Source organism: Phyllobates terribilis, unplaced genomic scaffold (genome assembly GCF_046119375.1).
Source record: "Phyllobates terribilis strain yellow unplaced genomic scaffold, ASM4611937v1 Scaffold_2__4_contigs__length_985480577, whole genome shotgun sequence".
Lineage (NCBI taxonomy): Eukaryota > Metazoa > Chordata > Amphibia > Anura > Dendrobatidae > Phyllobates > Phyllobates terribilis.
The window spans coordinates 362730725-362745667 of record NW_027362762.1 but is presented as its reverse complement, the minus strand read 5'-3'; the positions used below and the strand labels follow the sequence as shown (position 1 = coordinate 362745667).

Genomic DNA, 14943 nt, shown 5'->3' with positions numbered 1-14943 from the left:
CAAATGTAAAAAAAAACACTCAAACTTACAAAAATATTAAGTTGGATATTTATGAGTCTTTTGGGTTGATTGAGAACATAGTTGTTGATCAATAATAAAAATAATCCTCTAAAATACAACTTGCCTAATAATTCTGCACACAGTGTATTAGCAAATACCTCCAATTTGAAATGTAATATAGTTCTTTTGATTCGCTATGTCTCTTTCCTCACGTGCAGGGCATTGCAGTAGCTTAGGTATCCATGGTTACGACCACTTATATAATGACAGTAAGTTGTTACTGGTCGTAACTATGGATATGTATGCTATGCTATGGTGCATCAACACTGTTATTAACTTCATGACCACCTTTATTTATATTGTGATACCAGAGTTACCGCTCTTCCCACTCTTACACTCAAGATATTCCACACAAACCCACAAATTTCTATGTCATACCTACTGTTCTATATAAAACACTAATGTATTCTAGTTTTGAAATTGTCTCAGTTGGATAATACTAAAGTGATTCTATATTTACTGGAATGTATATTAACTGGATTGTATATTTGTATCTATGTGCACATTATGTGATTATAGATCCCAACTTTTCTCTCCACTTATAAACACAATACAGAAATGTCACTAATAATAGTACCACAGTCCGACGTTCTTGTTAAAGAGCTTTGCATGGGTCAAAATGTTGATTAATATCAGAATAAGATTTTGCTGGATCAAATAAAAATCACAATTTCTTCTTCTCTTGCTCCTTTCAGTTACATACTGCACATTGTCAGACTGAGGTCCTTTCCACATGCATGAAACCAGATAAAAGTATTGTGGGCTTATTCCCATATCTGATTTGGGAATTTTCTCACAAATTCATAGCCTGCCATAAAGTAGACTATGCCAGTATGGGGAATATCCTGCTCAAGCTCTCATATGTGACAGATGGCTTATCCTCCAGCTCTCGAATGTAGGTCTCATTTGTGGATATCTAGTCATCGCATTTGATAGACCACTACTTGTCAACACTACATGATAGTATTGCTGAAATATTTGTTGTCTATGTGTCAGACACCAATCGTCCTTCCTTGGACTAACATTGATTGTTTAAAAGCATCTGCAAAAAAAACTATCAATAAATAGTAAGACACAGCGTCCAAGTCCCGGGTTGAAAATAAAAAAAAATTTATTCTGCCCTATAAAATGTAACAATGTTTCGACTTATCAAAAAAGTCTTTATCAAGTACAAATAGAGCAACATAGTGTGCTTAAATGATATGGTTCACAAACATACACCAATCACTAAATAGCCACGCCCATTAAAGTAATTATACATATACATGCAAAAAACAATCACATTAAAGGAAAAGGCATTAGTCCAATACAGAAATAAGCACATACCTTACAATCAATGCAATGTAAAACAGTCCCTATATGTGATAATGCACACAACATCATAAGCATGAAGACCACGGCGGCGATCATCAAATGAGAATCAAATAACAGTGTAACCAAGGTACCCACCACCCAATAATAGAACTACCAGCCCACATGGCAATGCGCTTGTGTAGCGCCCCGAGGGCTCGGTTGCTACAGGGGTATTGCACCGCAACCAGAGGTGTGATATTCCACTCCCAGGTAAGGATGGAGTGTGGACCAGGGCTCAGTTAGCTGCACACACACACACACCATTGCCGGGGGACAGCTCGACGGTGCTCCCAGCTGCGGGCACAACTGGCCATGTCCCTGGCTGGAGTGGGGAGGGGGGAAGAGAACCCAGTGGTGTAGGAGCAGAAAGGGGGCGGTTTCTGGAGCACAGGAAGGAGCTCATTGGGTGCAGGTCACCTGAGCTCAGGCACAGAGAAGCAGATAAAAGGTGGGAGCCATCTTAAAAGTAGGGGAGTTCAGTCAGAGCAGAAGGGAGAGAGAGCTGACAGGGAGCAGTGGCTCAGGCTGAGCTCAGCTCCACGAGGCAGGCCTAGAGAAAAGGCCGGGGCCAGAGAGGAGAAGAAAAGAAGGAGAAGGAAGGAAGGAGAAGAGACAGAGGAGTGGAAGGGCTCCAGAAACAAGAAGGCAGAAGGGACCCTAAGAGTGCAGAACGGCTAGCAACCGTTGCATACCCCATTATATCGGGTGGAAGGGTCAGGCTGTGGAAAGGTACCGGATCCCTAAGTTGGTGGAGGCGAATCTACCCTCAGCCAAGAACCGGAGGTTGTGACCATTTATTGATGCGACCCCCCGCTAAACCTGCTAGGAAGGCACCATATAGGATAGCGGGAAGTGAAGGCCAACGCTTACCCGACACGGTCCGCAGTAGCCGGACAGAAGTCAGGACACTGGTGGGGCACGAGAGGCCAGAGAAAGGACAGAAGGGGGTCCTGTGCCATACTCCTGAATTGCCTGGGGGTTGACCGAGCTCCTCACCTGGTGGACGCAGCACGGCTCGGGCAGTCCTTGCTGACAGAAGTGACTTGGATAACAACTGTGAGTAAAAGACCCTGGACTGCATCATTGGACTCTGTGTGATTTCTGCTGCGCCTGCACCATCACCCCCAGCATCCACTTACACTGCCCTGAGGCTACACTCTTCCCGTGGGGAGTTATCCTACCCCTGTGCTGCACACCAACATCAGCCTCAGTGGTCTGCCTCGCAGCGGCGGTTATCTCTGACCGCAATCCACGGGTGGCGTAGTCGGACATTCACAAATCTATAAATAGACTGCCACAACACTTGGTCTGACCACCCTGAGCCACGGGATCGGGTTGCCACTACTACCCCCAGCATCGTACAGAAGCCCGGTTCCGGGTACCCCACGGCCCAGGGGGTGAGTCACTTGCATAGACATCGCTCAATCACAGGGCAGATACCCACGACGTCATCAGCGAAGCGGTCACATGACCGCAACTCAACGACGACCATAGCACTCTGCACACATGTCAGACTGGCCAATCCTGATCAAAGCGACACGACATAAGAACTCCAGTCACATGATCGAAATGTTTTTAGCCAATCGTCTAGCCATCACATTTTGGCCCTAGTCGAAGTTGCAAAGTTGCTTAAATCCTTACATTTGCCCATTTATCCTGCTTCAAAATATCACATTTTACACTTACTCTTCACTTTCCGGCTAATGAATCAATCAAATCAATGTAATTTATTTCACCTGTCAATGATTTTATGGTTCTGGCTGTTCAGTGTAAAAATATAGGCGATTCTATAGAAACATCTGAATATTTACTTTACATACCTGTCATAATTAGTTGACATGACATCAACCACAGCTTCAATTTCTGTGTCCAAAGGCACGGGACTTAGTAAAACAAGTGGTGGATCAAATGTTATCACTGGCTTCTTGGAGCTACCGAACAGATGGAGAGGTATATACAGAGTATCTGGATCATCATTTAAGATCAGTGGAATTTCGGCTCTGTAGTTCCCCGGTCCAGCTGTAAAAAAATAAATAAAAAATAAATAAATAAACATTAGTCAATTAAAACCATGCGACTGAATAAGTAGCAAAGAATAATATAAAATCAGAACCTTAAACCATCAATTCTCCCACATACTTACCAGGGCAAAAGTGGACATTAATCTGACTTGTTTCCCCTGGATGAAGCACACCCGAAGGTTTACCGAACTTGAAAACTCCATTCTTCAGAGTTTCCAAAGTTTGATCAAGATTTAACCTCCATGACACTGTTTTCTTTGAAATATTGCTTATCTCAAGCACCTAAGAAAATAATGGAAATATATCTTTATCCTCTGAAGTTCTGAAATGTATTAGATGTGTTCATATTGTCTGAACGTATTATAAAATAGCATATTACAATATCAATCATTGGCCTTTCTATCAGGAGAGTTATTGCCTCTCATCTATATACTGATTTCAAAGTTCACAAATTAAACAATTTAAAAGAAGTTAACAAGATGAATGCAGGACATCAGCAGTAACACAAGAAGTGTAAGCTTTTACCCTACTCTACTTTCATTCAATCAGTTATGAGAAAAATAAGCCAAGACCGAAGGCAATATTCTCTAGGTACAGTAGCATCTATAAGCGGACGGGTTTAGTATGCACAGTATGACGGCACAGGATTCGGACAGAGCTGTTTGATTAATGGTGATCGAAAAAAGCAGAAGACTTATACATGTTTTCACGACGGTCTTGATGAAGAGCATTCGGGAGTCAAACACTCCTGATTCATAAAGAGCATAATTATGCATTGATTAGTTTCAGAGTTCACATCTAGTAATAGACAGCTCCAAATCTCCTGCACATATATACACTTAAATAGATTGCCTTACTTTCTGCATTTAACACCTATCCACATGAATACAGTGGTCAGACCCCCAACAATCACAAAAAATGATGATCCCAAAACCACCGATGTAAATAGAGTGATAGTGCACATGTGATACCACCACTTGTATGGGACTGACAGAAAGGCTGGCTATGTTTATTAGTAGAAGAACAGCATAAGAACGGCTAATCATAATGCACACTTTATGTGCCTGTAACAAAAGTTTCTTGCCGCTTTGGAGGTGGAATGGCAACCTGATACCTCTTGGGCCCCTATGAAGCTGTACAGGTTACTCCAATGGTATGTCCATCCATGCATATGTACATTGCTGCTCCATTCATACTGGTGGACCATGGGACCAACATTCTTGGGATTACTGGGGGTCTTTGTGGTCAGATTTTAGGTATTTATAACTAGTGATGAGCACAAGTGCTCGTTACTCGAGGTTGCCTAGGTTGCTTGGGTATGCACCGAGTATGGCGGGTGCTCATCACTAGTTATCTATTTTGTGGATTCTTCATCAATGTAATAGTGGGGCAATCACGTTTAAAGAATCTTCAGAAACTTAACAAAATTGACCAATTGTATCCAATTACTAAGAAACCTAAACAAGTTAAATTGTCCACCTCTCCAGTCCCGCTGCTCTAGCGGTCCCATCATTCCACTGCATCCATAATGCCTTTTTAACCATTTGAGCCGCAGATATCTTGTGCTATACATGCCAACATCATGAGATTAAACAGTAAGTCATTGATGCAGCGAAAAGATCAAAAGCGATCACTTAAGCAGCACTGCTGGAGTGTTGGGTGGTTTAACAGGTGAGAATAGGTTATTTAACAACTTTATGCCATATTCTACGCATTGACAACTTTTTTAGGATCTCAAGAAACTCCTTTAACACATAATCTACTGACTGCTTGGTGCGGCCATGAAAGGCAGCAAGAGACTTGTATATAAATAATAATTTGTACAGGAGTTTGCAACTAAAAATTCTAATATGATTATAGGGTATTATAGAGATTCATTTTAAAACATGTTTACTATTTAATGTGAGAGTGTCAAAATATAGTATATACAAACATATTATTTTTCTATTTTAGCAAGAAAAATAAATAAATAATGAAATCTATTGGATTACTTTTCTTTGGATATGGTTCAATATATCCATGTCTTGTAATTATCATATGAATAGGACCTAATATAGCTTTTGGGATACTCTTCACAATTCATATTCTCTCACTTAAAATAATCCTGGACTTTTAATTTATTTTTCTTCAAAACTGTGCACAAGAGTCTTACCTGAGAGCATAAAGAGTTATCTGCAATGCCCAGATCAAGCACTCCAGACGGCAATTCAAAGGCAATGTGGGTAGTGGAGACTCTGAGCGGCTGCTGCAAAACTGTGAAAAGGCATCGGAACTAAATAATTATCATGTTAAGACATACTGTACGTTAAAAGGGTTTTGATGTGTTTATGAAAATCTAGCTTAATCACTGTACTAGGAAACGTATAACATTCTATTGTAACTTGTGTCTCAAATCATCTCCCCCTTTAATAGCTTCTAATGATCAGGTATGCCTCATCAAGAGTTCACTTGTGGAATCACCGGCTTTCAGAAACTGTTTGCGACCATTAGGTGTGTTTTGCAGAAGCAGTGTTGGTACACAGTTCCATGCAGTGCTTAGACCTATTCCACAACTGTTCAAAGTCGGAAAATGGCAAGAATCAATCAGCCAAATAAAAAGAAATAATAGTCCATCATTATGTTAAGATGTGAAGGTTGGTCAATACAGAAAATTGTTTGAACCTTGAAGATATCCTAAAGTGCAGTGATGAAAACCATCAATTTCTATGTTGAAGTTGGCTGTCATGAAGACCCAGTAAAGGAAGATTAAGAATTACCTTTGCTGCAGAGGATAAGTTCATCAGAGTTACCAGCCACAGAAACCACAAACTGACAGCGCCTCAGATAACAGCTGTCATAAATAATACACAAACATTGAGTACCTGCCCAGAGGAGACTGAGAGAAGCAGGCCTTTGTGATCAAATTGTTGCAATGAATCCACTACTAAGGATTGCAAACAAGAAGAGAGCACCATGTCTTTGTGAAATGTAGAAAAGGTGTGCAGCTAGTTTCTACATGTGTGGCACACACAGAAAAGAATAGAAGGGGAGGTAAAATTGTTTAGGTGTGTTTTGTGGTTGACATTGTTGGTCATTTATTCAAGGTACAGTCACTCAGAATGGTTCCAACAACATTCTGCAATGACATGCCATCCAAATTATGTTTGAACATAGTGGGATCATCATTTCTTTTATACCAGGAAAATGACCCAAAGCACACCTCCAGGCTCTATATAGGCAATGTGACCAAAGAGGGGGAGGGATAGAGTGCTGCATCAGGTGACTTGGTCTCAACAATCACCTGACCTCAAGCCAATTAAGATGGTTTGGGATGAGATGGATTGCATAGCGCAGGCAAAGCAGTCAACACTCACCTCTAGGAATGGCCTAAACACTTTTAGAATGCCATTCCATGTGACAACCTGATGAAGCTGCTGGAGAGAATGCAAAGGGTGTGTAAAGCTGTTTATCAGAGTAAAAGGGGGGTACTTTGACAAATCTAAGGCTTAACACATATTCTGGTTTGTTTTGCATGTGTTTCTCCTTGTTCCTTCATAGTTTTGCTGCCTTCAGTTTAAATCTGCAGTGAGCACATTCCAATAACAACAAGGAAAACTAAGCTTTTGACTGGTAAAGTATGTGTGAGCAGCATTGAAACATGTATATTACCAAATTCATGCACTTCCTATTTCCGAAATAAATAAAGCTTTGTACATGTCTGCATTGGTAAATTGCGCTTCTCCGTCACAGTCCCCATTAACCATAATAGGGTCTATCAGGTTTCAGCTATGGTCTGTCTGTCACGGTATCTGTCATTTTACAGCACTTTTCACAATATTTATGATGAATATTTTCAAGAAGATCTCTCTACATTCTTTTTCTTTAATCTAACCTAATTATATATGTAATGTACTGTAAGTGTAATAAATTATTTACCCATCAATATTTTCACCAGTTTCCAGTGCTGTGCCGGTCCTCTTCTTGCCCCCATTACCAGAAATCAGACTAGCCAGCTCACACCAGGATTAATGTGTGGAGCAGAAGTCGCTTTCTTAGGCCACGTTTACATGTTCAGTATTTGGTCAGTATTTTACATCAGCATTTGTAAACCAGGAGTGGGTGATAAATACAGAAGTGGTGATGTGTTTCTATTATACTTTTCCTCTGATTGTTCCTCTCCTGATTTTGGCTTACAGATACTGATGTAAAATACTGACCAAGTACTGAACGTGTGAATGTGGCCTTGATGTAAGCCTCTCTGTGAGTCGGCAGAGCTGCAGTGCGGCCACATGGGCCAAAAGAGGACTGACGCGGCGCTGTAAACCGGGAAAACAGTGATCACTAAGCATTTAAATACACTTACACTACACCAAATACATAATTAGGAGGGAATAGGGAAAAAAATGCTGTCATCTTCCATAAATAATTAAAAAAGTAAAAACTATAATACTTCTTGAAGCAATGCCTATATACAGTGTATAGTCTATAATGAAAACAATATTGCTAGACACTGGTGTGCCAGAAATGGTTAAACATATTCAGTAACAGACATTTTACAGAATGACATTTTAACAATTTATAAATCTTTTTGATTTGAAGGTGATGTTCTATAAGGATATATCTCTTAGTAGGGATACCCCGCTGTTAAGGCAGGAATTTGTTATTTCAGATAATGTGTTCCGGGTAGAGAAGAGTGCGGCTACCGAGCGGCAGGGCAATCACAGACCACATCTATCTGGAAGCCTTCATCCCTCCTATCTACCAGCATTGCTTGGATGTGCCAGCACTTTTAGTCTAATAATAGATTACAGACAAATGTATTGACGTACCAGTAGCATTTACTTTACAGGCAGGAGTGATGACATTCACTGTTTGAGGTCTTGGGACAACAATATGCTTTTCTGAATGGGTTGGGGTGACGGGAACTGAGCTGTCAGCGTCAGCTAATCCACCAGTAAAGTTGATATTTACGGGAAGCTGAAAGTCATATGCTGCCACCTGCAGTACAAAAATCCATAGTAATATACTGACTGCTACTACAATCACAGATTCGGAGTCATTAACAGCATGCAAATTGCGGGAAACTGCAAAGGAAACATGCATAGGTAACCAATACTTCACTTAATTAATGGCAAATTAATGTATGTTGTTATCGCAGTCACCACAGGGTCTTAGTGTGCTCAACAAATCTGCCATTAATCACATTTAACCCACAAGCACTTGGAGAAAGCAAGACAATTATTATGTAATCAATACAGAGTACCTGGATTACTGATAATCAGGCTGACAATTGCATAAGTACAGATTCCGCAGAGATGAATTACTCCTGTATCTGCCCATCTGTGCATCGTGCTGACTCTCAGTTATAGTCTATGTCTACTACACAACCAAAGTTTTAATTGTTCCAATGATTCATAAGATGGAAAAGAAAGTAAATGATCTTAGTTAAAATTTTCCTTTAGTTTTGTAGCTACAGATCTTACTCTTTAGGTTTCATAGTAACAGACAACAAATTCTGTGTAGTCAGATCCTGCAGCCAAGTGCCCCTATTTATCAAACTGTGCTTTATATATTTATTTATTTTACTCACTTATATAGCGCCATTAATTCCACAGCGCTTTACAGACATTATTAGCACTGTCCCCATTGGGGCTCACAATCTACATTCCCTATCAGTATGTCTTTGGAGTGTGGAAAGAAACCCACACAAACACGGGGAGAACATACAAACTCCTTGCAGATGTTGTCCTTGGTGGGAGTTGAATTCAGGACCCCAGTGTTGCAAGGCTGCAGTGCTAACCACTGAGCCACCGTGCTGCCTATACATATACACATTTTATATACATATATATATATACATACATACATACACATATATACACATACACACATTTAAATAGTTATTTTTTCATTACATAAGTACATTATTTACTTACACTAAAAATGACACTAAAATAGTGAACGAAAATGTAGTATACTTTACAATACACTTATTATTTTTTTTTATATCAGCTGTCAGGTTTTCTTTAATGTGGTATTTCCATCTTAGACTTTTATGGCACATTCGCAGGATGTGAGCTCCAAATCTAGGACCATAACATTTGAAGAAGGGGCAATGTCTCACCCTTAAGTGAGTGGAGAATTGGTCACGCATGAACAGATATTTCTATTTATTTTTTTGGGGACTATGAAAATGATGGATCAATAAAGCATGTGCGGCCATCATTGGAGCCGGATGTCTGTAAAGCTCTGTAGAATTAATAGCGCTATATAAGTGAGTAAAATAAATAAATAATAAGATGGGGCCCTGTTCTTGAGATCAGCTCTTACAAGTGGGACCTATTCTGCCAATATTCCATAAATATCCATGATGGGAATAACCTTTATTTTGGAACCTAAGCAGAGTGCGGTTATGTAGGAGACAGGCCAGAAAGCTGAGTGTGCTCCTGTTATGTAGCTGAAACAAAGTCTAATGTTATGAAAACATAAAAAATACAGATAGAAAAGTAAAAAATAGAAACCAATTGCAAAATGCAACAATCTGTATTGACGTAATTGGCTAAAAAAGCATAAAATGACACAGGACATGATTAAAACAAGGGCTGGACAACAAGGGGGATAATGAGTATGATTACATTGTAGATATGAATGGTAGATCTATAAACTGAATTGTAATGAAGGTTAGAGAGTAGCTATACAAAACGCATGTTGGGGTGCATGCCTGGGCAACAGAAGGACTCTCATCATTATGCAGGGTCAGTACTGTTCTATTCACTATACCTTAGGTATCTGATATAACTGGATGTTTGTACTTGTACTTATAGAGCAGTGATTTTCAACCAGTGTTCCGCGGCACACTAGTGGTCGGGTGTGCCGCGGGGAAAGTTCCCCAAACTATGGTGCCCCCTGTGTTTTGTTTCCCGGCAATGCGCTCGATGCGCAGTCACGCCTTCTTACAATGTAGGAGACGTGTACAATAACACATGCGCAAGCTTTGAACCTCGCGCGACTTAATGACGTCACCGAGGCCGGCGCGTCATCCTGAGAGCTTAGAGACTCTCGCATTTGCCCGCCGCCAAGGTAATGCCCGCCAATAATGCTGACTATATGAGCTTTTGCCTGAATATATGAACTGTTGGCAGAATACTCAGCATATGAGCTGGTACTTTTAGTACTCCAGCAGTATACTGCATATAACAATGAGAAATGTAAAATGAGAAATACTATAGTCATGAGGCTGGAGTACTACAAGTACCAGCTCATATGCTGAGTATATGAGCTGGCACTTGTACTCTGGCCTCATGGCCATAGTACTTCTCATTGTACCCCTTTATATTACAGTATATGAGCCACATAATAATCAGCACCATATACTGTGGCGCTGTACAGTGCACATCACCACACTATATGATGCTGATAATCATGTGCTCATATACGTGGGACTGTATTTATGAGGTTACATGGGATTGAATATATGAGGGGGTTATCCTTTTTTATTTCACTTTTTTAAAATAAATAATTTATTGAAAGGACCTCTGCCAGGCATATTTCACTCTTGAGGGCTAAAAAAGTAGCTCTTGTGGTGGTAAGAAGCTGATTTAAAACCCCCAAGAGTGAACTCCGTGAGAGTTGTATGTATGGAATAATAAATGATATTAGTACCGTTCTTCAGCAGTCATGTCCTGCTTGAATTGACTCTAGTGGCGTAGCACTTGGCAGCCGGCTCTATTCTACTTATAGAGAAAGCTGAGTGCTACGTCACTAGTGTCAATTCAAGCAGGAAATGCAGACCGTAGTAATATAAGTTATTATCACACACATACAACTCTCGCGAAGTTCACTCTTGGGGGGTTTAAATCAGCTTCTTGTCACCACGAGAGCTGCTTTTTAAGCCCTCAGGAATGAAATATGCCTAGCAGAGGTCCTTTAAGTGTGGCAGATAATGTAATATTCTTCTATTTTAGTGTGTGGCTGCGCACACTATCTCAGCAGTGATGGAGAAGTATTTGAGAATGGAAAAGGCAAATGCCGAACAGGACCCTGGACACAATTCTAACCCAAATGAAGGCCCTAGTATGAGAGTTCGACAAAAGAAAAAAGACAAGACGGTGAGCTCAAGGCAATACAGTGAAAGCTATCTTTCATTTGGATTTACTTCCACTGGGGATGCGACAGCACCAACACCACTGTGCTTGGTGTGTGGTGAGAAGCTTTCCAATAGCGCTATGGTGCCAAGCAAACTTAAACGCCATCTCCAAACGAAACACCCTTCCGTTCAAAATAAACCGATGGAGTATTTTGTACGCTTACGTACAAACAATGAGAAAGGGGCAACTTTTTTGAGAAAAAGCACAAAGGTAAATGAGAGAGCCCTCAAAGCTAGCTACCTTGTTGCTGAACTCATAGCTAAATCAAAAAAGTCCCACACTGTGGCAGAAACATTAATACTACCAGCTTGTAAAGCTATTGTAAATGAGATGCTTGGCCCTGAAGCAGCTAAAGAGATAGCTAAAGTGCCTCTCTCTGATAACACAATTGCCAGACGGATTGATGACTTGACTGCGGACATTGAAACAGTTGTTTTGGAAAAGGTGCGCATCAGTAAGAAATTTGCCTTGCAACTTGATGAGTCGACGGATATCAGTGGACATTGTCAGTTGTTGGCCAATGTGCGTTTTGTGGATGGTGAAGCCATTAGAGAAAACTTCCTATTTTGCAAGGCACTGACAGAAAAATCAACAGGAGAGGCAATATTCCAAGTCACATCGGAATATCTTGATAAAAGTGGACTTACATGGGAAAACTGCACAGGTGTCTGCACTGATGGAGCCGCAGCCATGGTCGGGCGCATCAAAGGCTTTGTAAGTAGGGTTAAAGAAAGAAACCCAGATGTTCTTGCTACCCACTGTTTCTTGCACCGTGAGGCCCTCATTGCAAAGACCTCACCAGCAGATCTAGCTCCTGTGTTGGATGATGTTGTGCGCATAGTGAACTTTGTGAAGACGCGACCTTTGAGATGTCGCTTATTTGCGTCTTTGTGACAGAAATGGGAGCGGAACATAAAATCTTATTGCTCCACACGGAGGTCAGGTGGCTGTCACGCGGCAAAGTGCTGGCCTGTGTGTATGAGTTGCGAGAGGAACTTAAAATATTTCTTACAAACGAGAGGTCCGATTATTCAAAGCTGCTTGCAAGTGATGAGTGGTGTGCAAAGCTGGCATACTTGGCTGATATATTTCAATATCTGAATGAACTAAACACACGGATGCAAGGTCGAAATGAAAACCTGCTTACAAGCACTGATAAAATGAACGGATTCCGTTTAAAGGAGCAGCTCTGGCAACAACATGTGCAGGGTGGCAACCTTCAGATGTTCCCACTCACCGAGAAACTGCATGATGACAATACTGCTGCAATGTGTGAAGCGATTGGCAGACATTTGAAAACTCTTGAGGAGAAGTTATCGTTCTATTTCTCTTCAGCCTTCACAGAATGCCTTGACTGGGTTAGGGACCCATACAGCTCATTAACCGTTGCTGGAAAGGACATGACTTTAAAGGAGCAAGAGGAACTCGTTGAACTGAAGCAAGATCGCGGTTTAAAGCTAAAGTTTGCTGATCTTCCTTTGGACAGTTTTTGGTTATCTGTTGCCAAGGAGTTCCCCATTCTGGCCAACAAAGCTATTTTGACATTGCTCCCATTTTCAACCACATATCTATGTGAGCTGGGCTTCTCAAGCTTGACTGCGATAAAAACTAAAAACAGGGAGAAACTGAGAACTGTTGAGGAAGAGCTTCGTGTGTGTCTTTCCACCATTCCTGCCAGGATATCCCTTTTGTGTTTATCGAAACAGGCCCAGGTTTCACACTGAGTGAGTAAAATAAATTTAGAATCTATATTATTAACTATATGTATAATATGCCTGTTTTAGTGTCATTTTGTGATACTTTGGTTGGTGGTGTGCCCCAGAATTTTCTAAGTATAAAAAGTGTGCCGCGGCTCAAAAAAGGTTGAAAATCACTGTTATAGAGCATGGCCAGGACTCTTTATTTTTGAATCATCAAGACCAGCGATTTCTCACTCACCTTAATGAAGGGGCATGGTAGAGTCAGACGCTACTGATTCATGATGCCATGTACGCCTCTTCATTAATTAGGAATGGCTGACGAGTGGCATGTGCCTCCGTGTACCTCGCCACTAATCTCCCAAAAAATTTACACTAAATTAGGGACTGGAGTAAGTTTTCTGATGTAGAGAACGCCAAAGCTCTACATGAATTAGACAAGCTGTGGCATCACGCCCCACCGTGGCCAGTTCATTTTGGCGGAGCTGGGAGAAACTGGTGTGAAAACACCAAAATTCGCTACATTTTTGTGCAGCTCCGAGTTGTGCCACAATTTTGCAACATTTTAAAGCAATTTACACCAGAATTCTGTAAAAATTGCTTTGATGAATTGGACCCTTATTTTGTGTATACTACACTATTGGCGTCTTGCTCTATGCACTTTACTTATAAATACATATCATATAATTGTATATATGTATTACCTTGGGCCATACAGGAAATTATATTATTTCATATTATATTTACCTTGTATCTCTCTGACCTTCATTAATATGCAGATCTACCTTTCATATTTTTTCTGCAATCATGAAATACTCATTATCCTCCTTTTTGCCGAGCCTTTGTTTTTAATCATGTATCTAATCATGCCCTGTGTCATTTTATGTTCATTTAACTAATTATGACAATAAAGATTGTTATGTTTTGCAGTTAGTTTCCATTTTAATTTTTATATCAGGGCATTTTTTGCTTTCTTATATCTTTTGTATATCCTTTCCCCTTTGGGAGTTATTGCAGATTTTTTTCATATTTTTGATACATCTCTTTTAATATTTTATACTAATCTGTTAAAAGGGTTGCTTACTTTAGAAAATTGTTTCTATATACAGTTATATGAAAAAGTTTGGGCACCCCTATTAATCTTAAGCTTAATGTTTTATAAAAATTGGTGTTTTTGCAACAGCTATTTCAGTTTGATATATGTAATAACTGTTGGACACAGTAATGTTTTTGCCTTGAAATGAGGTTTATTGCACAGAAAATGTGCAATCTGCATTCAAACAAAATTTGACAGGTGCATAAGTATGGGCACCCTTATCATTTTCTTGTTTTAAATACTCCTACCTACTTTTTACTGACTTACTAAAGCTCTTTTTTTGGTTTAGTAACCTCATTGAGCTTTGAACTTCATAGCCAGGTGTATGCAATCATGAGAAAAGCTACTTAAAGTGGCCACTTGCAAGTTGTTCTCCTGTTTGAATCTCCTCTGAAGAGTGGCATCATGGGCTCCTCAAAACAACTGTCAAATGATCTGAAAACAAAGATTATTCAACATAGTTGTTCAGGGGAAGGATACAAAAAGCTGTCTCAGAGATTTAACCTGTCAGTTTCCACTGTGAGGAACATAGTAAGGAAATGGAAGAACACAGGGACAGTTCTTGTTAAGGCCAGAAGTGGCAGGCCAAG

At 40.2% G+C, this 14943-nt stretch overlaps 1 protein-coding gene across 2 annotated transcripts in view; it reads right to left on the bottom strand.

Annotated features, from left to right (window-relative positions):
• Positions 1-14943, bottom strand: part of CFAP47 (cilia and flagella associated protein 47) — a 1117227-nt gene that overhangs the window by 914143 nt on the left and 188141 nt on the right. For both annotated transcript variants that reach the window (XM_073664712.1, XM_073664711.1), the window contains exons 23-26: positions 8243-8411; positions 5587-5687; positions 3557-3716; positions 3234-3432 (exon numbers count right to left, since the gene is read on the bottom strand). In XM_073664712.1, the coding sequence (XP_073520813.1) occupies positions 3234-3432; positions 3557-3716; positions 5587-5687; positions 8243-8411 (629 nt within the window). The remainder of the gene's footprint in view (positions 1-3233; positions 3433-3556; positions 3717-5586; positions 5688-8242; positions 8412-14943) is intronic.